Source organism: Staurois parvus, unplaced genomic scaffold (assembly GCF_062004578.1).
Source record: "Staurois parvus isolate SC_StPar_1 unplaced genomic scaffold, SC_StPar_1.0 ptg002195l, whole genome shotgun sequence".
NCBI lineage: Eukaryota > Metazoa > Chordata > Amphibia > Anura > Ranidae > Staurois > Staurois parvus.
In genome coordinates, this window is record NW_028319991.1 from 82,825 (window position 1) to 104,159 (window position 21,335).

At 48.4% G+C, this 21,335-nt stretch overlaps 1 protein-coding gene across 1 annotated transcript in view; it reads right to left on the reverse strand.

The window, feature by feature from the left end:
• Positions 1–21,335, reverse strand: part of LOC149431632 (PH domain leucine-rich repeat-containing protein phosphatase 2-like) — a 59,165-nt gene that overhangs the window by 29,738 nt on the left and 8,092 nt on the right. The window contains exons 2-5 of the mRNA XM_089665449.1: positions 20,086–20,330; positions 12,051–12,184; positions 6,630–6,820; positions 1,153–1,278 (exon numbers count right to left, since the gene is read on the reverse strand). Coding sequence (XP_089521575.1) covers positions 1,153–1,278; positions 6,630–6,820; positions 12,051–12,184; positions 20,086–20,330 — 696 coding nt within the window. The remainder of the gene's footprint in view (positions 1–1,152; positions 1,279–6,629; positions 6,821–12,050; positions 12,185–20,085; positions 20,331–21,335) is intronic.

Sequence of the window (21,335 nt, forward strand, 5' to 3'; positions counted from 1 at the left end):
GAGCGGATATAGTGAATGCGGGGTCCGGGGAGAGCGGATATAGTGAATGCGGGGTCCGGAGAGAGCGGATATAGTGAATGCGGGGTCCGGGGAGAGCGGATATAGTGAATGCGGGGTCCGGGGAGAGCGGATATAGGGAATGCGGGGTCCGGGGAGAGCGGATATAGTGAATGCGGGGTCCGGGGAGACCGGTTACAGTGAATGCGGGGTCCGGGGAGAGCGGATATAGTGAATGCGGGGTCCGGGGAGAGCGGATATAGTGAATGCGGGGTCCGGGGAGAGCGGATATAGTGAATGCGGGGCCCGGGGAGAGCGGATATAGTTAATGCGGGGCCCGGGGAGAGCGGATATAGTGAATGCGGGGTCCGGGGAGACCAGATATAGTGAATGCGGGGTCCGGGGAGACCAGATATAGTGAATGCGGGGTCCGGGGAGACCAGATATAGTGAATGCGGGGTCCGGGGAGAGCGGATATAGTGAATGCGGGGCCCGGGGAGAGCGGATATAGTGAATGCGGGGCCCGGGGAGAGCGGATATAGTGAATGCAGGGTCCGGGGAGACCAGATATAGTGAATGCGGGGTCCGGGGAGAGCGGATATAGTGAATGCGGGGTCCGGGGAGAGCGGATATAGTGAATGCGGGGTCCGGGGAGAGCGGATATAGTGAATGCAGGGTCCGGGGAGAGCGGATATAGTGAATGCGGGGTCCGGGGAGAGCGGATATAGTGAATGCAGGGTCCAGGGAGAGCGGATATAGTGAATGCGGGGTCCGGGGAGAGCGGATATAGTGAATGCGGGGTCCGGGGAGAGCGGATATAGTGAATGCGGGGTCCGGGGAGAGAGAATATAGTGAATGCGGGGTCCAGGGAGAGCGGATATAGTGAATGCGGGGTCCAGGGAGAGCGGATATAGTGAATGCGGGGTCCGGGGAGAGCGGATATAGTGAATGCGGGGTCCGGGGAGAGCGGATATAGTGAATGCGGGGTCCGGGGAGACCAGATATAGTGAATGCGGGGTCCGGGGAGAGCGGATATAGTGAATGCGGGGTCCGGGGAGAGCGGATATAGTGAATGCGGGGTCCGGGGAGAGCGGATATAGTAAATGCGGGGTCCGGGGTTTAGTAACACCTTAATATCTCATCTGCCCTCCTTACTTTAGTAGCTTGGCGGTGCCATCTCTGGTACTCTGCGGCCGAGTCGAAGCTGACGTGGTAGGTGGGAGCTTGTGCTTCAGCAGAGCAGAAGGCCAGGCAGTGCGGTCTCCTCTTCACCTCCTCTATCTAAAAGGGGGGTACAAGGCAAATACAGATTATTTTAAAGCTGAAATCCAGGCAAACAACTTAATCACTCCCCCCCCCCCCCACCTGTTTACCCCCAATGGACCAGAGCAATTTTTACATTTCTGCTATGGACCTGCTTATTCGGCATTCACTTTGTCATCACTAAAGATAAGAGAATACATTCAGTATTTTTTTTTTTTAGGACAAACAAGGCTTTCTTTGAACTATATTGTCTTACAGCCATGATTTTCTTTTTCGCATTCCTTAAACAATAAAATGTAACAATACTAAACAAAGCACACTTTGTCTCTTTTTTTTTGAGCAGCGTTAGTTTTAAAATAAATAGTGTTACTGCTGATAAAAAGTGCGCATTTTATTCTGCAATTGTTCCTTTTCAAAAAGACACTAAATTTATGATTCTGGTACAAATCATTGCAAAGTTATTTACAAAGGAATTAAACAGTTTTTTTTTTTTTTTCAATTTCACGCTTTTTTAAATGTGAAACGTAAAAAATATGTTAAAGGTGTAAAAATATTAATGAAAAAAATAAACAAAAAAAGTTTAAATATTAATGTTTAATAAAATAGAAAAGAACAACACAAAAAAATTAGCAGGAAAATAATAGTTGAATGGATAAACCGAACAAGGAGGTAATTAGGGCTGAGTAGCGTAAACTAATGCAGGCCATAGATGGGTCGAAAATCGGCCGATTTTCGGATCGTTAGTGGGCTATTTGGTCGGCCGTTTTTCGGTATTTTGGCCGTTTTTTTTTTCTGTAAAGTTGGAAAAAAATCGGCCGATTTTGCAGATCGGCCGATTTTCGCGGCAATTAGTGGGCAAATCGGCCGATTTTTTGCCGATAAAAAATCTGCGCATGAGCAGTGACCTGCAAGAGGAAGACAAAAAGAAGAAAAAGAAGAAGAGGAAGAGGATGAAGAAGAGGATGAAGAAGAAGAGGATGAAGAAGAAGAAGAAGAAGAAGAAGAAGAGGATGAGGATGAAGAAGAAGAGGATGAGGATGAAGAAGAAGAAGAGGATGAGGATGAAGAAGAAGAGGATGAGGATGAAGAAGAAGAGGATGAGGATGAAGAAGAAGAAGAGGAAGAAGAGGATGAGGGTGAGGAAGAAGAAGAAGAAGAAGAAGAGGATGAGGAAGAAGAAGAAGAGGATGAGGATGAGGAAGAAGAAGAAGAAGAAGAGGAAGAAGAAGAAGAGGATGAGGATGTAGAAGAAGAAGAAGAGGATGAAGAAGAGGGTGAGGATGAAGAAGAAGAGGATGAGGATGAGGAAGAAGAAGAGGAGGAGGATGAAGAAGAAGAAGTGGATGAGGATGAGGAAGAAGAAGAGGAGGATAAGGATGAAGAAGAAGAGGACGAGGATGAAGAAGAAGAAGAGGACGAGGATGAAGAAGAAGACGACGAGGATGAGGAAGAAGAAGAAGAAGAAGAAGAGGATGAGGATGAAGAAGAAGAAGAGGATGAGGATGAGGAAGAAGAGGATGAGGATGAAGAAGAGGATGAGGATGAAGATGATGAAGAAGAGGATGAGGATGAGGAAGAAGAAGAAGAGGAGGAGGAGGAGGATGAAGAAGAAGTGGATGAGGATGAGGAAGAAGAAGAGGAGGATAAGGATGAAGAAGAAGAAGAGGATGAAGAAGAAGAGGATGAGGATGAAGAAGAAGAGGATGAGGATGAAGAAGAAGAGGATGAGGATGAAGAAGAAGAAGAGGACGAGGACGAGGACGAGGAAGAAGAAGAAGAAGAAGAAGAAGAAGAAGAGGATGAGGATGAAGAAGATGAGGATGAAGAAGAAGAGGATGAAGAAGAAGAGGATGAAGAAGAGGATGAGGATGAAGAAGAGGATGAGGATGATGATGAAGAAGAAGAAGAGGATGAGGATGAAGAAGAAGAGGATGAGGATGAAGAAGAAGAAGAAGTAGGATGAAAATAAGTAGAATTCCAGTCCAGCAAAAAGTGTCTCTGCAGAGAGCTCCGCTATTTCTGACAGTTCTTTGACATTTACAGCGGTTGCAACATTGTATCTATTTGTTTCCGAATAAAAACATCTGTATCCTAAATGGAAACAAATAGATACAATGTTTCAACCGCTGGAAATGTGAAGGAACTGTCAGAGAACTGTCAGAAATAGCGGAGCTCTCTGCAGGGACACTTTTTGCCGGCTGTAGAAGGGATGAAAATCGGCCGATTTTTTTTTACCATTGATGGTAACGTCGGCCACTTGAACGACCGAATTTTCGTTTTTTAAAAGAAAAATCTGCCGTTTTTCGACCCATCTATGGCCTGCATTAGTGTTAATAAGGGGTTAAACAGAACATTTAATTAAAATAAAAAAAGTTACCTTTTTTTTTTTAAACTTGTGAAGTTGCATTGACAGACATGGTCTGCAAGTCGAAGTAAAAAACAGAAGTACAGGCAAAGCTCGTTTGGCTGTACTTCTCCTGTGGATCACAGGAATGCAGTTTGTTCTGCACTCCTGTGACCCGTTTTGAGCTGACAGCGGGTGGACGTCACTCAGCCAGTCCAGGCTGGGGAAAGATCCCGACTTTAAAGTCGGGATCCACCCCAGAGTCTGGAGTGGCACCTGCCAAGCTGCTGGGAGCCTGAGCCAGACGCTCCCTCCCCCTCCACAGCCCAGCGCTCCAGTGAGCTTGGGGGACGGGACAGCCACCGCTCTCTGCTCAGAGCGGCTGTGAGAACTCAGCGATCAGCGGTCATGTGATTGCTGAGTTCTCACCCTTAGAACCAGCGGGGGACAGATGCTGCATCGACCTAGGTAAGTATGATTGGGGAACAAAAAGCAATCCCCTACTTCTCGTTTAATCCTTTTGATCTACAGATAAATGTACAGACTGATACAAAAGTAACAATGTGTTACATTGTATTTTTGTATAGTCTGAGTGTTATTGATAAAGGTCAGACTGCTTGTTTGGACAGGTGCCGACCTTCTCTGTGTACACAGCAATGCCGGCTTTCATTAATCAGCACCAAAAATTGATTACTGGGAGGGGGAGGTCCTGACAAACCGGCAGAGAGACTGGACATGCTATACATGTGCTGTGTACGATGACCTGTTTTTGGGCATGTGTAGCACGCCCAAAAACTGCAACTAGACTATATGGTCAGACTGCTTTTTTTTGACAGTTGAAGGTGCCGACCTTCTCTGTGTACGCAGCAATGCCGGCTTTGATTAATCAGCACCAAAAATTGTTTACTGGGAGGGGGAGGTCCTGGCAAACCGGCAGAGAGACTGGACATGCTATACATGTCCTGTGTACGATGACCTGTTTTTGGGCATGTGTAGCACGCCCAAAAACTGCAACTAGACTATATGGTCAGACTGCTTTTTTTTGACAGTTGAAGGTGCCGACCTTCTCTGTGTACGCAGCAATGCCGGCTTTGATTAATCAGCACCAAAAATTGTTTACTGGGAGGGGGAGGTCCTGGCAAACAGGCAGAGAGTCTGGACATGCTACACATGTCCTGTGTACAATGATGACCTGTTTTGGGGCATGTGTAGCACGCCTCAAAAACTGCAACTAGTAAATAAAGACACAAATAAATAATACCGATAAGATGCGAGCTATATTGCCTGCCAATTTTGTATAATTTGTGACTGAGGATTACAACGGCTCTTTGTTTTAAAATAAAAGCTTGCCTTAATGGTCTCGGAGATTTTTTTTTTTATAGGGGAATCAGTCACAAACAAGCATTAGTAAGAATCTGAATGCCCACTCTTAGGCTGGGATAATAGTGCGGTGGTAGCTCGAGGGGATTGCTGGATGGATCAATATTCACTTTTATCCTCTTCCAATCGTAGCAAAAGATGTCATTTCAGTGACCTGCCAGAGTTTACAGCTCATAACTGACACGCATGGGTCGCTGGAAGAGGGAACGCTATTGTGTAAAGCTTTATGCGTTCCTTAAAGCTGAATTGCAGGAATTCAACTCCACAGAACACTCCCCTTCTCCTCATCATCATATAATAAGGTGGTGGTGTTGGGGGGGCAGGAGGTAGAGGTGGGGGGATGTTCAGTAGTCCAACTGGGGAGAACTCGGTGGCAGAAAACAACTTTGCTTGGGATTTCAGTGCAGCGGAGGCAGACTGCCCGTGAAGTTGGAGTCTCATTAGTTTTCTGTTTATAAAGCTGAATTCCAGGAATTCAGCCACAAGTTAAGTCCAAGGAGGTTCCTGACATCTCCTGGACTTATCTCTATTGTCTACTGTATTGTCTACATACAGTTTTATTGCACTTCTGGAAGACAGCAATTGCTGTATTTCCGGGAGCACAACTGCTGATGCTTCCAGACTAAGCATCTTCAACATCAAAGCCCGTGAAGCTGCTATTCCCGCCCCTTCCCCCATCCACCTGCCCAATCACAGAAGCCTTTGCATTATGTGAATGCATTCACAAATACAAAGGCTTCTATGAATGGGAAGCAAAGGGGAGGGGCAGTCTTGCTGCTCTGTGTGCTTCTTTCTCCTCTCTCACAACCCTGAGTGTCAGTGTAAACTCTGGCAAAGCCAGAAACCTGTCAGATGAAAATAACAGAGACAGGTTCAGGAGATGTCATGCACCTGCTTGGACTGAACTCATAGTGTGCCTTCGCTTTTTACAAAATGGCTAAATTCCTGGAATTCAGCTCTAAAGAGTATCTTAACCCCTTCACGCCGGTGCCTCCCGGCCCTTTAAGAATTTCAGAAGCCGGGAGGTGGAGCGGCGGTCACATGATCGGGAAAGGTCCCGATCGAAAGAGGAGATCGGGACCTTTCCGTGAGTACCGGACATGTGTGCTGGGTGCGCGCTCTCGGCACATATGTCCTTTTTTTAATAGGACGCAAATGTGCAGCCGCTCAGCGTCTAGGCCCAGACGCCGGGAGGCCGCACATTTGCGTTCAGCTGGCGTGGAGAGGTTAAAGACTAAGTTTAGTCAAAATAAAAAAAAATCAGCACAAGGGACATTACTTTGTATTGATCCAATGTGTCCCTTGTCCTGCTGGCTCCTGCTGTCATTGAAATATCCATCCTCCAAACCCCCCTACCCCCGCCGTTATGACAGGCTCCCATCAAGAGTACCTGACTATGCCCACCCCTTCTGCTCAGCTCCGGGGCCACTCTGAAATTATGTGTAGTGGTTGTGGTACGGTGGCATAGCTTTTTAGTGGTTGAAACAGGCAGTAGGGGGCGACATAATGCCTTCCCACCCCCTTGTTAAACACCCTCTGAGGAGCAATCCACCGTGGAAAAGTGGAGATTCAGACTGCTACCAATTCCCATTGGTGACAGGTTCTCTTCATGAAGTAATACATACACAGGGTACATTCTGCTCACCTTGCCACCCACAAGGGGCAGTATGTGCATCTTCCCCGTCTGACAGTCCTTCACAGAAGAGACGATTAGGCAGGTGCCGCACAGAACGACCAGCCTCTCCGCCCACTTATGGAGCTGAGTTTTGCCTTTACGTACGTTAAAAACACCCGAAAGCAAAATCCGGTCCAACTGATCCATGGAGCTGGGCTTCTCTGAAAAATATAAAATCGGAATAATATGAATACGTGCAATCGTTTATTCTGTGATCGTCGGTTTCTCCAGCGCACTCATGACGTGTTCAATACCGAATGTGGAAATGTTCGATGTGAATCTGCTCATTGCGGTTCTGTGTGCTGGAGTTCTGTATTGAACCTCAAATACTCACCTCCACTCCACCAATCCCACATCTATGGGCTCCCCTGCTGGTGCTCCTCACCAGTGTCTTTCAGGTGCCGATTTTGTTGGCCATCTTGATCGCTCCCAATATGGGACGATGAAACCCCCACGCATGCGCAGGAGTTCTAGGAGGAAAACAAACCACTCCTACTGAGCTCAGTGTCAGCTGACCAATATGAAGAAGCTTCCTTTCTAGATGGCAGTAGGTACCGCAGTGGAAGGGCAGTGATTGGACAAAGCTCCCTTAGCACCCAAGGCACAAAAGCCAACACCCACCACCCAGGGGTGTATTTACCTCAAGGCATTTGCCTAGGGTGGCATTTTTCAGGGGGGTAGCACCTCCCCACCAGAAGAAGGGATGGAAGAAGGGACATCTGCGCCATTGGAACCAGGTGGGATCCGAGAGAGGCTGCAGGCTGCTTGATGGTGCATGCGGAGCCTGACTCTCATTCCCAGCGATGTCTGGAGGTGTGAAGATGAGTGTCTTTCTCTGTATCGCCGGGGGGGGGGGGGGGTGGGGGGGTGGTAGTGGCAGGCTCTCCCATGGGTGGGTGGCAGCAGAGGTGTTGTAGGTCAATGTCAGGCTCTCTCCGTGGGAGGGGGTGGTGGTGTTGGCCCATGTCTGTGGGGGCAGACAATTTTTGCATTGCCTAGGGCAGCACAAAACCTAAACACACCACTGGCCCCCACCCACGGGCTGTTAACTACTTAGCAGCATAGGTTGCTGGTCCTGCACTACTCCCCCACCCCCTCTTACTGAAGCACCCAAGGGGGCCTCCCGCTCTTGCCTACCTCCCAGCCCCACCGTGTAACCCGGACTAGACCCATGGATCACATGACTTTGAAAGTCATGCATTCAACTGTCAGTCCTGCAATGCATCATGGGATTTGTAGTTCTGCAACAGCTGGAGGGCCGCGGTTTGACACCCCTGGCCTATGCAGTTGGAGTGCCCTCAAAAATGCATCCTGTATCCGGTGTGAATGGCCCTTAAGGGCCCATTCACACCGGGATCTGCATGTTTACTGTGCCGTGACGTGTATCTGATGTGCGTTCGTTACATACATTTGCGTGCATTTTTCCCAAGCTTGCGTTTTCTTTGAGGTTCTTTTCATCTTCCTTTCTTCTCTTTTGAGCGGTCATGCGCACTGCACTGCATTGTAGCGCATTCGCATGCATTTTCTATGCCGTTGGGGTGCAGTCACAAATGCATCCACTGGATCTGGTGTAAATGCCCCCCCCCCCCCAAGACATTCGATGGCAGGACCTAAAACAAAGGATTATTTTCTGCCGTCTACAAATGAGCTCCGCCTGCCGGGTACAAGGAAACGCAGGTCTGAATGTGAGCTAAACCTTGTACACACTGCCAATAATACAACCCAAACCTGATCTGCTACATTGTTGTGTCTTCAACATCCCGTCCTATCTGCTCGCATTAAAGGAAAACTACAGCCAAGGACGGCGAAGGGTTTACGGGGAAGAACATGTGACCGACCCCCTACTAGTCGAATCACCCCCACCAATCGCTGGCCGCCACTGCAGCACCTGAAATTGGATTTTTTTTTTTTTTTTTACAAGTAGCTGAAGGTCTCAGACATGCAGAGGAACGCCCCGTGACCTGCCGGCTGTAAAGAGATTTCTGCAGGTCTGCGGGGCCCGGAGCCAACTGTGTGAAAGTAGGAGCCATACGTGACTGCTGTGTATGGGCGCCAACCGGAATCAGGACTTCCACCAGTTGTCTGCTACATTGTATACGTCATTGCCATATAGAAGACATCAATAGCTTTTTTTCCCCCTTTCGCATGTATGTATGTGTGTGTGTATGTATGTATGTATGTATGTATGTGTGTGTGTGTGTGTGTGTGTATGTATGTATGTATGTGTGTGTGTATGTATGTGTGTATGTATGTATGTGTGTGTGTGTGTGTGTATGTATGTGTGTGTGTGTGTGTATGTATGTATGTATGTATGTGTGTGTGTGTGTGTGTGTGTGTGTGTGTGTGTATGTATGTATGTATGTATGTATGTGTATATATATAGTTTTTTTTTTACTTTTTTTCCTCCTCTCTTATTTATATATATTTAGGGTTAGCAGAGCTGTTCCATACACTAGGGCCAATGTAGACAGGATCCAATTACCTGCCAGCATGTCTTTGGAGTGTGGGAGGAAACTGGAGTACCCGGAGGAAACCTACGCAGGCACAGGGAGAAAATGAAAACTTCAGGCCAGGGGTGGACTGACAACTCATGGGGCCCCCGGGCAATAGGGGATCATGGGGCCCCTGTGTCCTTGCCCAAACTCAAAAAAGCCAATAAAAAGGTACCAGGGGCATCTCATGGGGCCTCCTACTGACCCCGGGCCCTTGGGCAATGCCCGAGTTTTCAAATGGTCAGTCCGCCCCTGCTTCAGGCTATTTATATATCTGGCCAGGGATGAAACTAGGACAATTTAGACAGGAGCCAATTAACCTACCATCATGTCTTTGGAGTGTGGGAGGAAACCGGAGTACCCAGAGGAAACCTACACAGGCACAGGGCGAACATGCAAACTTCAGGCTATACTGTATATATATATATATATATATATATATATATACACATACACACACTATACTATATCACAGAGGTATGCAAAATAATTGAAAGGTTATGTACAGGACTTTCCAAAATATAACTTGTCATTGTATGTACGTAGGGGCATCCATATTTGTCCATTCTATATGTAGGCTCTGCTTTGCAGTGCTGCACAGTGGTGGTTCTTAAAGTGTATGTCTGCTAATCCTCCTACAGTGTCGGCTATCAAGATTGCTTTGCCTGTGTACAAATTCACCTACACTGTATTGCCAAAAGTATTAGCCCCGCCCTCCAAATCATGTGATTCAGGTGTTCCAATCCCCTCCCAATCATGTGATTCAGGTGTTCCAATCCCCTCCATGGACACAGGTGTCCCCTAGGCATGCAGACGGCTTCTACAAACATTGGTGAAAGAATGGGTCGCTCTCAGGAGCTCAGTGACTCCAAGCGTGGTCCCGTGATAGGTGGCCACCTGGGCAATAAGTCCATCCGTGACATTTCCTGGCTACTAAATATTCCACGCTCAACTGTTAGTGGGATTATAACAAAGTGGAAGCAACTGGGAGAAACAGCCACTCAGCCACCAAGTGGTAGGCCACGTCACATGACAGGGCGGGGTCAGCGCATGCTGAAGTCGCCAACTGTCTGCAGAGTCAATAGCTAAAGACCTCCAAACTTGGTGTGGCCTTCAGATGAGCCCAACAACAGTGCGTAGAGAGCTTCATGGAATGGGTTTCCATGGCCGAGCAGCTGCATCCAAGCCTTCCATCACCAAGTGCATTGTGCCAAGTGTAAAGTTTGGTGGAGGGGGATTATGGTGTGGGGGTGTTTTTCAGGGGTTGGGCTTGGCCCCCTAGTTCCAGTGAAGGGAACTCTTAAGGCGACATTTTGGACAATTTCATGCTCCCAACTTTGTGGGAGGAGTTTGGGGATGGCCCCTTCCTGTTCCAACATGACTGCGCACCAGTGCACAAAGCAAGGTCCATAAAGACATGGAGGAGCCAGTTTGGGGTGGAGGAACTTGACTGTCCTGCACAGAGTCCTGACCTCAACCCCATAGAACACCTTTGGGATGAATTAGAGCGGAGACTGCGAGCCAGGCCTCCTCCCCCGACATCAGTGCCTGACCTGACAAATGTGCTTCTGGAAGAATGGTCCAACCTTCCCATAGACACCCTCCTAAACCTTGTGGACGGCCTTCCCAGAAGAGTTGAAGCTGTTATAGCTGCAAAGGGCGGGGCCAACTCAATATTGAACCCTACGGACTAAGACTGGGAGGCCATTACAGTTCAATGGAAAGGCGGCCCAATACTTTTGGCAATATAGTGTATGTATATCTATCTATCTGCACACCATCAGGGGCCCGTTATGCGCACTCGCTGACGTGAATGGGCCCTTAGTGTCGGAATACCCTATAACTGATATATTGAGAAGGCTCATTAGTACTGAATTGATGAATGTCCCCAGATCTGGTTGACAACAGTCATATCTGGGAACAATCATAGGGAAGGGGTGTCATCAGTCAAAGTGAACACTCAGATTGCCAATGTGAAGACAACAGGACAGTCTGTGTGAACATACAAGCTTGGTCAGTGCTTTCACCATGGCCATACCACAGACGGATCACACATGGGATGGATATTGTGTCCCTGCACCGTGTAAGGCCGGCCCCAGTGGTCAGTTCCCACCTATGGTGATCTAGATATTGTGCCCCACACTGTCTAAGGCCGACCTCAGCGGTCAGTTCCCACCTATGGTGATCTAGATATTGTGCCCTGCACTGTCTAAGCCCGGCCTCAGTGGTCAGTTCCCACCTATAGTGATCTAGATATTGTGCCCTGCACCGTCTAAGGCCGGCCTCAGTGGTCAGTTCCCAGCTATGGTGATCTAGATATTGTGCCCCGCACAGTGTAAGGCTTGCCTCAGTGGTCAATTCCTACCTAAGGTGATCTAGATATTGTTCCCTGCACTGTGTAAGGCCGGCCTCAGCGGTCAGTTCCCACCTATGGTGATCTAGATATTGTGCCCTGCAGTGTCTAAGGCCGGCCTCAGTGGTACATTCCCACCTATGGTGATCTAGATATTGTCCCCTGCAGTGTCTAAGGCCGGCCTCAGTGGTCAGTTCCCACCTATGGTGATCTAGATATTGTACCCTGCACTGTGTAAGGCCGGCCTCAGTGGTCAGTTCCCACCTATGGTGATCTAGATATTGTACCCTGCACCTTGTAAGGCCGGCCTCAGTGGTCAGTTCCCACCTATGGTGATCTAGATATTGAGCCCTGCACTGTGTAAGGCCGGCCTCAGTGGTCAGTTCCCACCTATGGTGATCTAGATATTGTACCCTGCACCTTGTAAGGCCGGCCTCAGTGGTCAGTTCCCACCTATGGTGATCTAGATATTGAGCCCTGCACTGTCTAAGGCCGGCCTCAGTGGTCAGTTCCCACCTTTGGTGATCTAGAACCCCAAGAATTTACCGCTATAAAATCGGATCATGCAGCTGAGGTCCGAGTGGGCCGCCTCCTCTTGTATCCTCAGGGAGTCCTGAAATCCCAGGTCTGACAGGTACTTGTAGATGATGTGCAGAGGGCGCTCCTCGGGTTCCAGCCTCCTGTCAGGAAATTATATTTATTAGTAAGATCCAGAGAGCGAGTCCCTTTCCTGAGGACAAAAAGACTTAGAATACGCGTTTTGTGTTTTATCTTTTCATTTTTCAACCACGAGCTTCCCATTTACAACCTTATGAATGGGGGAGGCAGGGCAGGAGACCGGAACATTTACAGGTCTCCTCCCCACCCTGTGACTGGACAGTGAAAGGAGAAGCAGCAGACTGATTAGATCATCTCACTGTCACTCTGCTCTCTCCACCCATGAGCATGCTTCTTGCACTACAACACAACAGGTTGTCTTCTTGTGCAGCCTCTTCCCTCTCCCAGTCTGGGCTCTGCCGTACAAGGATTGCAAGAAGCTGATACCAACAGCAATTTAGGTATTTACACAGTTTGCATTTATAAATACATTTACAGTATAACTTAACCCCTTCAGTACCAGGAACTTACTGCCCAGGACAATATTCAGCTTTCAGCGCTCTCACACTTTGAATGACAATTGCACGATCATGCAACACTGTACCCATATAACATTTTTATCATTTCTTTTGGGACAGATAGTTTGTTTTGGTGGCATTTAATCACCACGGGGGTTTTTATCTTTTGCTAAACAAAAGAAAAAAAAGTTAAAAAAAAAATTCCTTAGTTTCTGTGATAAAATTTTGCAAATAAGTAATTTTTCTTGTTCACTGAATTGCACAGATGGGCACTGATGGGGCGGCACAGATGGGGCTGCACAGATGGGCACTGATGAAGCTGCACAGATGGGCACTTATGGGGCAGCACAGATGGGGCTGCACAGATGGGCACTGATGAAGCTGCACAGATGGGCACTTATGGGGCAGCACAGATGGGCACTGATGGGGTGGCACAGATGGGGCAGCACAGACGGGCACTGATGAGGCTGCACAGATGGGTACTGATGAGGCTGCACAGATGGGCACTAATGGGGCTGCACAGATGGGGCAGCACAGACGGGCACAGATGGGGCTGCACAGATGGGCACCGATGGGGCTGCACAAATGGGCACTGATGAGGTGGCACAGATGGGCACTGATGAAGCTGGACAGATAGGCACTGATGAGGCTGCACAGATGGGTACTGATGGGGCAGCACAGATGGGCACCGATGGGGCTGCACAAATGGGCACCGATGGTGTGGCACAGATGGGCACCGATGGGGCTGCACAAATAGGCACCGATGGGGCTGCACAAATGGGCACCGATGGGGCGGCACAGATGGGCACCGATGGGGCGGCACAGATGGGCACCAATGAGGTGGCACAGATAGGCACTGATGAGGCTGCACAGATGGGTACTGATGAGGCTGGACAGATGGGTACTGATGGGGCAGCACAGATGGGCACCGATGGGGCTGCACAAATGGGCACCAATGGGGCGGCACAGATGGGCACCATTGGGGCGGCACAGATGGGCACCATTGGGGCGGCACAGATGGGCACTGATATGCTGCCCTAATTATCAGTGTAAACCATGTACTGACAGTCTTGCCGGTAATCGATTTTCCTTTCTTCACACAGACACAGCGTGCGGGGAAAGCATTGCTGATAACTGGCAAGTCTGTGTACATGTGATCAGCTGTGATTGGACATTGCTGATCACATGGTACAGGTCACTGTGATTGGCCCTTTAGCTCAATCTGTGATCAGGACACAGCGATAACAGAGCGCGCCCCAACTAGACAATGGCGCTGTTGCTGTCTTTTGGCTATAGCGAGGTCAGCAAGGGGTTAGGACAAAAAAGATGTGGATAGAGTGGCGAGGGGTTAGAACTGCTGTCAGGTGTTAATTGCCGATTATTAATATTTTTTTTTACCCAATTAATGAACTGAAATGGAATAGTTTATTACTTACGTTCTCACATTTGCCAGAAGTTCTATATTGATAATTCAATACTACCCAACAATTTGTATACTTACAATGCTATTGGCTATTAGGTTTTAACCCCTTTGCACCCAAACCTCCTGGGCCTTTAAGCACTTCTAGATGCCGGGAGGCAGAGGCGGGCATTTGGATCATGTGACCACTGTGATTGGCTGTCACAGCGATCGCATGATTGGAAAGCTCCTGATGGCAAGTATGCATCAAAAGCTTACCAATCCCTGCAGACTACCGTGCTGGGAGCGGGTTGTTTATACAGGGCCGCATATATGTGGCCGCTCGGCATTAAGGTCCGCCCACCGAGAGGCCGTATATATGCGTACAGCCGGAGCAAAGTGGTTAAATATGACCCCGAGGATGGCATAATGTATTGCTATCAGATTGATATGGAGAGGTCCTTATGGTTTTTCTAACCCTGAGGAAGTGGGATCTCTTGGACCCCCGAAACGCGTTGCCTCCATTTGGATGGTCCACCTCACTTAAATGGAATAAAGTTAGTAGCGGTCTGGTGACTCAATTCTCATTGTTTATTACAGGTTTTAATTGCTGACTCCCTGTTTGGGAGATTTACAGCATCAGCTGTCCGGATCACCAGGAATGAAAGTGAGCAAATCCAAAATTTTGAGCAGTCACCAAAACAGGAATAAAGGGGAGATCTTCCAGTAAGGACACTTTCTGGTGACAACTGTCTAAGAGGGATTTCCTCCATGTTGTAAAGATATCCCCTCACTTCCTGTTGAGTCTATAGCACAGGAAATGAAAGGAAATCATCACGAAACAAAGGTGGTAAAAAATGCAGTAATTCAACCCTTTCCTCCTCTATAGGAAATAAAATAAAAAGAAGTTTTGGTTTTGGATATCCTTGGGGCTTCTGAATCACGCCTTGTCTGCACCCCCTACCCTCCTCCCTTGGTTACTCCCGCTACCCACCTCCGAGCATCTACCTTGGTTCCTCCCCCTACTCACCCCTGAGCATCTCCCTTGGTTCCTCCCCTACCCACCTCCGAGCATCTCCCTTGGTTCCTCCACCTACCCACCTCCGAGCATCTCCCTTGGTTCCTCCCCCTACCCACCTCCGAGCATCTCCCTTGGTTCCACCCCCTACCCACCTCCGAGCATCTCCCTTGGTTCCTCCCCCTACCCACCTCCGAGCATCTCCCTTGGTTCCTCCCCCTACACACCTCCGAGCATCTCCCTTGGTTCCTCCCCCTACCCACCTCCGAGCATCTCCCTTGCTTCCTCCCCCTACCCACCTCCGAGCATCTCCCTTGGTTCCTCCCCCTACCCACCTCCGAGCATCTCCCTTGGTTCCTCCCCCTACCCACCTCCGAGCATCTCCCTTGGTTCCACCCCCTACCCACCTCCGAGCATCTCCCTTGGTTCCACCCCCTACCCACCTCCGAGCATCTCCCTTGGTTCCTCCCCCTACCCACCTCCAAGCATCTCCCTTGGTTCCTCCCCCTACCCACCTCCAAGCATCTCCCTTGGTTCCTCCCCCTACCCACCTCCGAGCATCTCCCTTGGTTCCTCCCCCTACCCACCTCCGAGCATCTCCCTTGGTTCCTCCCACTACCCACCTGCCAGTACTGACCCTTTTAGAGAACAGGGAACCTTTCATTTTGTAGTACTGACTGTGGAATTTGTTAACGATAACAAGAAAAGCAGTGAAATAGAGTCTCTGCAGCTGCAACTATAGACCCCTCAGCAACAAAATACCCCCCCGTAACAACAGATACATCCAAGCAACAATAAATCCTCCAGCAGCAACAGACTCCTCCTTCAACAGTAGATCCCTCCCAATAACATAAGACCTTCCCCCCAGCAACAACAGACCGCCCTGCAACAAATATCCTCCACAGTAACAATAGATCCCCCTGCAGTCAGCACCAAGAGACCCTCCAACACCCTTTGCCATTACATGTATTCAGTGCTGGAGGTGCCAGGAATATGTTCCCCCGCAATCCTGCTGAAATAAAGTCTTGGATATACTTTAATTTATGTCTTTCGTATCTGGCTGGAGTTCAGCTTTAAATGATTGTATCCAGAAGACAGGTCCTCTTTGAAGGGGTTCTAGAGGTGAATGTAAACCAATTATTCATAATCAGGAAACTTCCTTACTCGTACCAATATTTTATAGAGTGTGACGGGAGTGACTTTGGGTGGGGGGCCCATGGAACACAGCTTACTTTGGAGAGGTGGGGAGACCCCTGTCTCAGCTCCCCATATCCCTCTTATGTGTAAGTCACCCTGTGCCTGTTAGGGGTGCAGGGTGATCTGTCCTAATATTGTGTAGACATGTATAGGAGATAGGTGGGGGGGGGGGGTGGATTGTTTGTGTCATGTGATTGCATCCCATTGTTCTATTGTGTGTCTTGCTTGGGAGCAAACTATTATGGGATGTCTGTGTTTGTGTACTGGGTTGGTGGGGGGGGGGGGTGTCTGCTGATGTGTTTCTTTTTGCTAGATTTGGTTTGCCCCGCCCTGTGTCCTTATGCAGGGAGGGGGGAGGGGGTTGTTCCCTTGAATGTATATATCTTGTGTCTGTGTTAAAATAAAGTAGTCTATTTCCTGATTTATTTCAAGACTGGTCTCGTCTAGTCTCATATGGTCAGCGGTGGTGTCCGTGGATCTGTGTTCGGACAGGGAAGCGGTAGTATAACGGAAGTGCAATCTGGGTCGCTCCCGTTATAGAAAGGAATTTCGAAATGGGTGACCATGGATTGAATATTATATGTTGGACCGTAAATGGAAGGATCTACCAATAATAGTGTCATCTGTCATCACATTGAGCTCCATCAATTTTCTCATATCAGCTCCAGTCAAGACACCAATCTGATCTATAAACATCCCCATGGGACCCGGCACAACTTCAGGACAAACAAGGCGTCAAATATTTGCTCGGGGAAATTAGATTACTTAGTGATGTGGACTACAAGTGATAAAAATGTTCACCTAATGACACAATGAAAGAGCTCTTTACCCAAGCAACCAACAAGAGTCTTGTCCTACAAGAAGTAGGGAGCATCCAGAATTTATCACGCTGCATTACAACAAGGAAACTGCTAGTGGTAGTTCTTCCAGATGTTGGGTGAATTTTATCCAACATTTTAACGAGTGCAAATGATAACTGTAGCACAGGGTTTCTGAACCAGTGTTCCATGGGTCCATGGAGTTCCTCCAGGTTGTTAGAGGTTCCTTGAGCAATTAGCAATTTCTGACTCTCAGATAAAGTTCCCACTGACACCATTGATCTTTCTAGCTATCTCTAAGGGCAGAATTCTTTCCAATAACCACCAATGTAAGGGACATTCTTCCCACTGACCACCAATGGAAGGGACATTCTTCCCACTGACCACCAATGGAAGGGACATTCTTCCCACTGACCCCCAATGTAAGGGACATTCTTCCCACTGACCCCCAATGTAAGGGACATTCTTCCCACTGACCCCCCAATGTAAGGGACATTCTTCCCACTGACCACCAATGTAAGGAGCATTCTTCCCACTGACCCCCAATGTAAGGGACATTCTTCCCACTGACCGCCAATGTAAGGGACATTCTTCCCACTGACCCCCAATGTAAGGGACATTTCCCACTGACCCTCAATGTAAGGGACATTCTTCCCACTGACCCCCAATGTAAGGGACATTCTTTCCACTGATCACCAATGTAAGGTACATTCTTCCCACTGACCCCCAATGTAAGGGGCATTCTTTCCACTGATCACCAATGTAAGGTACATTCTTCCCACTGACCCCCAATGTAAGGGGCATTCTTCCCACTGACCACCAATGTAAGGGACATTCTTCCCACTGATCACCAATGTAAGGGACATTCTTCCCACTGACCACCAATGTAAGGGACATTCTTCCCACTGACCACCAATGTAAGGGACATTCTTCCCACTGACACCCAATGTAAGGAGCATTCTTCCCACTGACCCCCAATGTAAGGGACATTCTTCCCACTGACCCCCAATGTAAGGGACATTCTTCCCACTGACCCCCAATGTAAGGGACTTTCTTCCCACTGACCCCCAATGTAAGGGACATTCTTCCCACTGACCCACAATGTAAGGGGCATTCTTCCCACTGACCCACAATGTAAGGGACATTCTTCCCACTGATCACCAATGTAAGGGGCATTCTGCCCACTGATCCCCGATGTAAGGGACATTCTTCCTACTGACCCCCAATGTAAGGGACATTCTTCCTACTGACCCCCAATGTAAGGGACATTCTTCCCACTGACCACCAATGTAAGGGACATTCTTCCCACTGATCCCCAATGTAAGGGACAGTCTTCCCACTGACCACCAATGTAAGGGACATTCTTCCCACTGACCCCCAATGTAAGGGACATTCTTCCCACTGACCCCCAATGTAAGGGACATTCTTCCCACTGATCCCCAATGTAAGGGACAGTCTTCCCACTGACCACCAATGTAAGGAGCATTTCTTTCCCTTGTTGAAAAGGTTGAGAAAGGTTGCTGTAGAGCGTTAGAGGGAATACTGGAACATCAGAGCAAAATAAAACCCAAACAAGAAAGGGGGGGGGGGTGTGGAGTTGGCCTTTAAAGTGCTAAAATATTAGAAATTTTGACTTGGAGGAGAGAACATAAATTGAATTGCTTTTGTTCATATGGAAGCACTTATACAAAACGAGAAGAAGAGAGGGAGCGCCAGCCGTGTTCATTACCACAAGTAACGTTTGCTAACAAAAACAGATCTCCATACACTGAGAAGGGTGAGAAGCTACAGACTCAAAGGAACTATCCAGTGCAGATGCTCAGCCAACACCCATCCAAGGGAAATGGAGCCGACGCGTTTTGAGGGCAGTAATCTCTTCAGTAGAGCTCTGATGAAGAAGGTACGGCCCTCGAAACGCGTAGGCACTGTTCCCCTTGGATGGGTGTTGGCTGAGCATCTGCACTGGATAGTTCCTTTGAGTCTGTAGACCCTTTCTCAGTGTATGGAGATCTGTTTTTGTTAACAAATCTTACTTGTGGTAATGACCACGGCTGGCGCTCCCTCTCTTCTTCTTGTTTTGTATAAAGAATTCAAGATTTCCCCAATCTGAAGAGAGCAGCAAAGCCTTAAGCACTGCCGAGTTTCCTATGGAAGGCCTTTTGTATGGGGTCATTGGAGAATCCAACCATTATTGACCATCCACAGAGATGCACAGGACTTGGTGACGTCTCCACCTTAGCACTGATGTGTTTCTAGTGGAATTTATTTATTTATTTCAGGTACTTATATAGCGCCATCAATTTACACAGCACTTTACATATATATTGTACATTCACATCAGTCCCCGCCCCCGAGGAGTGTACAATCTAAGGTCCCTAACTCACATTCATACATACACATACTAGGGACAATTTAGACAGGAGCCAATTCACCTACCAGCATGTCTTTGGAGTGTGGGAGGAAACTGGAGTACCAGGAGGAAACCCACACAGGCACAGGGAGAACATGCAAAGTCCAGGCAGATGGTGCCACTTTACATATATATTATACATTCACATCAGTCCCTAACCCTCAAGTTGCGTACAATCTAAGGTCCCTAACTCACATTCATACATACACATACTAGGGACAATTTAGACAGGAGCCAATTAACGTCCCAGCATGTCTTTGGAGTGTGGAAGGAAACTGGAGTACCAGGAGGAAACCCACACAGGCACAGGGAGAACATGCAAACTCCATGTAGGTGGTTCCACTTTATATATATATTTTACATTCACATCAGTCCCTAACCCTCAAGGGGTGTACAATCTAAGGTCCCTAACTCACATTCATACATACTAAGGGACAATTTAGACAGGAGCCAATTAACGTCCCAGCATGTCTTTGGAGTGTGGAAGGAAACTGGAGTACCAGGAGGAAACCCACGCAGGCACAGGGAGAACATGCAAACTCCAGGCAGGAGGTGCCGTGGCTGGGATTCAAACCATCGACCCGAGTACGGAATGGAAGCACTTCTGATAAATGCTCATCTCACCTGACCAGGTCTCCATTGAGCTGTATGTACAAACTCTCCATTCCTTCACATGAGCAGATCTCTGAGGTCATCGTGTCCACTGTACAGAGCACCACATGGAGGTCAGGGACGGAGGATCCGTGATCCGATCCGTAGACGAAGACGCATCCGCGGTTTGGGTCATCCCTCAGCCAGTCTCGCTCACGAGAGCCCAGGCAGCACCTCTGAGTCAAGCAGTTCTTACTGGTACTACGCTTCATATTCCTCTGTAGAAGAACAAAGTGGCCAAAAGTCATTACTGGGTCAGATGTTTCTGACAGCCCATAAAATCCTGTCCTAAAAGTACAGTATATACATAAAGGTGACATTTGCAATAACAAACATAAAAGGTGCAGCGAAGTGTAGCAATAAAATTCTTTATAAAAAGTAAAAAGATAAATCTGGCCTCTCACAATCACAGGGCAATAGGGTGATATGAGATCACAAGTGCTTCTCCATAGCGCCGGAGCCCAGGGGCAGCAGGTGGACACAGCCGGAAAGCTTCACCGCTCAGCAGAGGCTCCGACACTCAAGAAGAAAGCCTAATGACGTCACGCTATGGGTGTGTCAATGAACATGGCAACGTGTTTCAGGGGACACCTTTTGTTTTTTCAGGGGTTGGGCTTGGCCCCCTAGTTCCAGTGAAGGGAACTCTTAAGGCGACATTTTGAACAATTTCATGCTCCCAACTTTGTGGGAGGAGTTTGGGGATGGCCCCTTCCTGTTCCAACATGACTGCCCAGCAGTGCACAAAGCAAGGTCCATAAAGACATGGAGGAGCCAGTTTGGGGTAGAGGAACTTGACTGTCCTGCACAGAGTCCTGACCTCAACCCCATAGAACACCTTTGGGATGAATTAGAGCGGAGACTGCGAGCCAGGCCCCCTCCCCCGACATCAGTGCCTGACCTGACAAATGTGCTTCTGGAAGAATGGTCCAACCTTCCCATAGACACCCTCCTAAACCTTGTGGACGGCCTTCCCAGAAGAGTTGAAGCTGTTATAGCTGCAAAGGGCGGGGCCAACTCAATATTGAACCCTACGGACTAAGACTGGGGGGTCATTAAAGGTCATGTGCGTGGAAAGGGCGGGGCCAACTCAATATTGAACCCTACGGACTAAGACTGGGAGGCCATTAAAGGTCATGTGTATGGAAAGGGCGGGGCCAACTCAATATTGAACCCTACGGACTAAGACTAAGGGGCCATTAAAGGTCATGTGTGGTGAAAGGGAG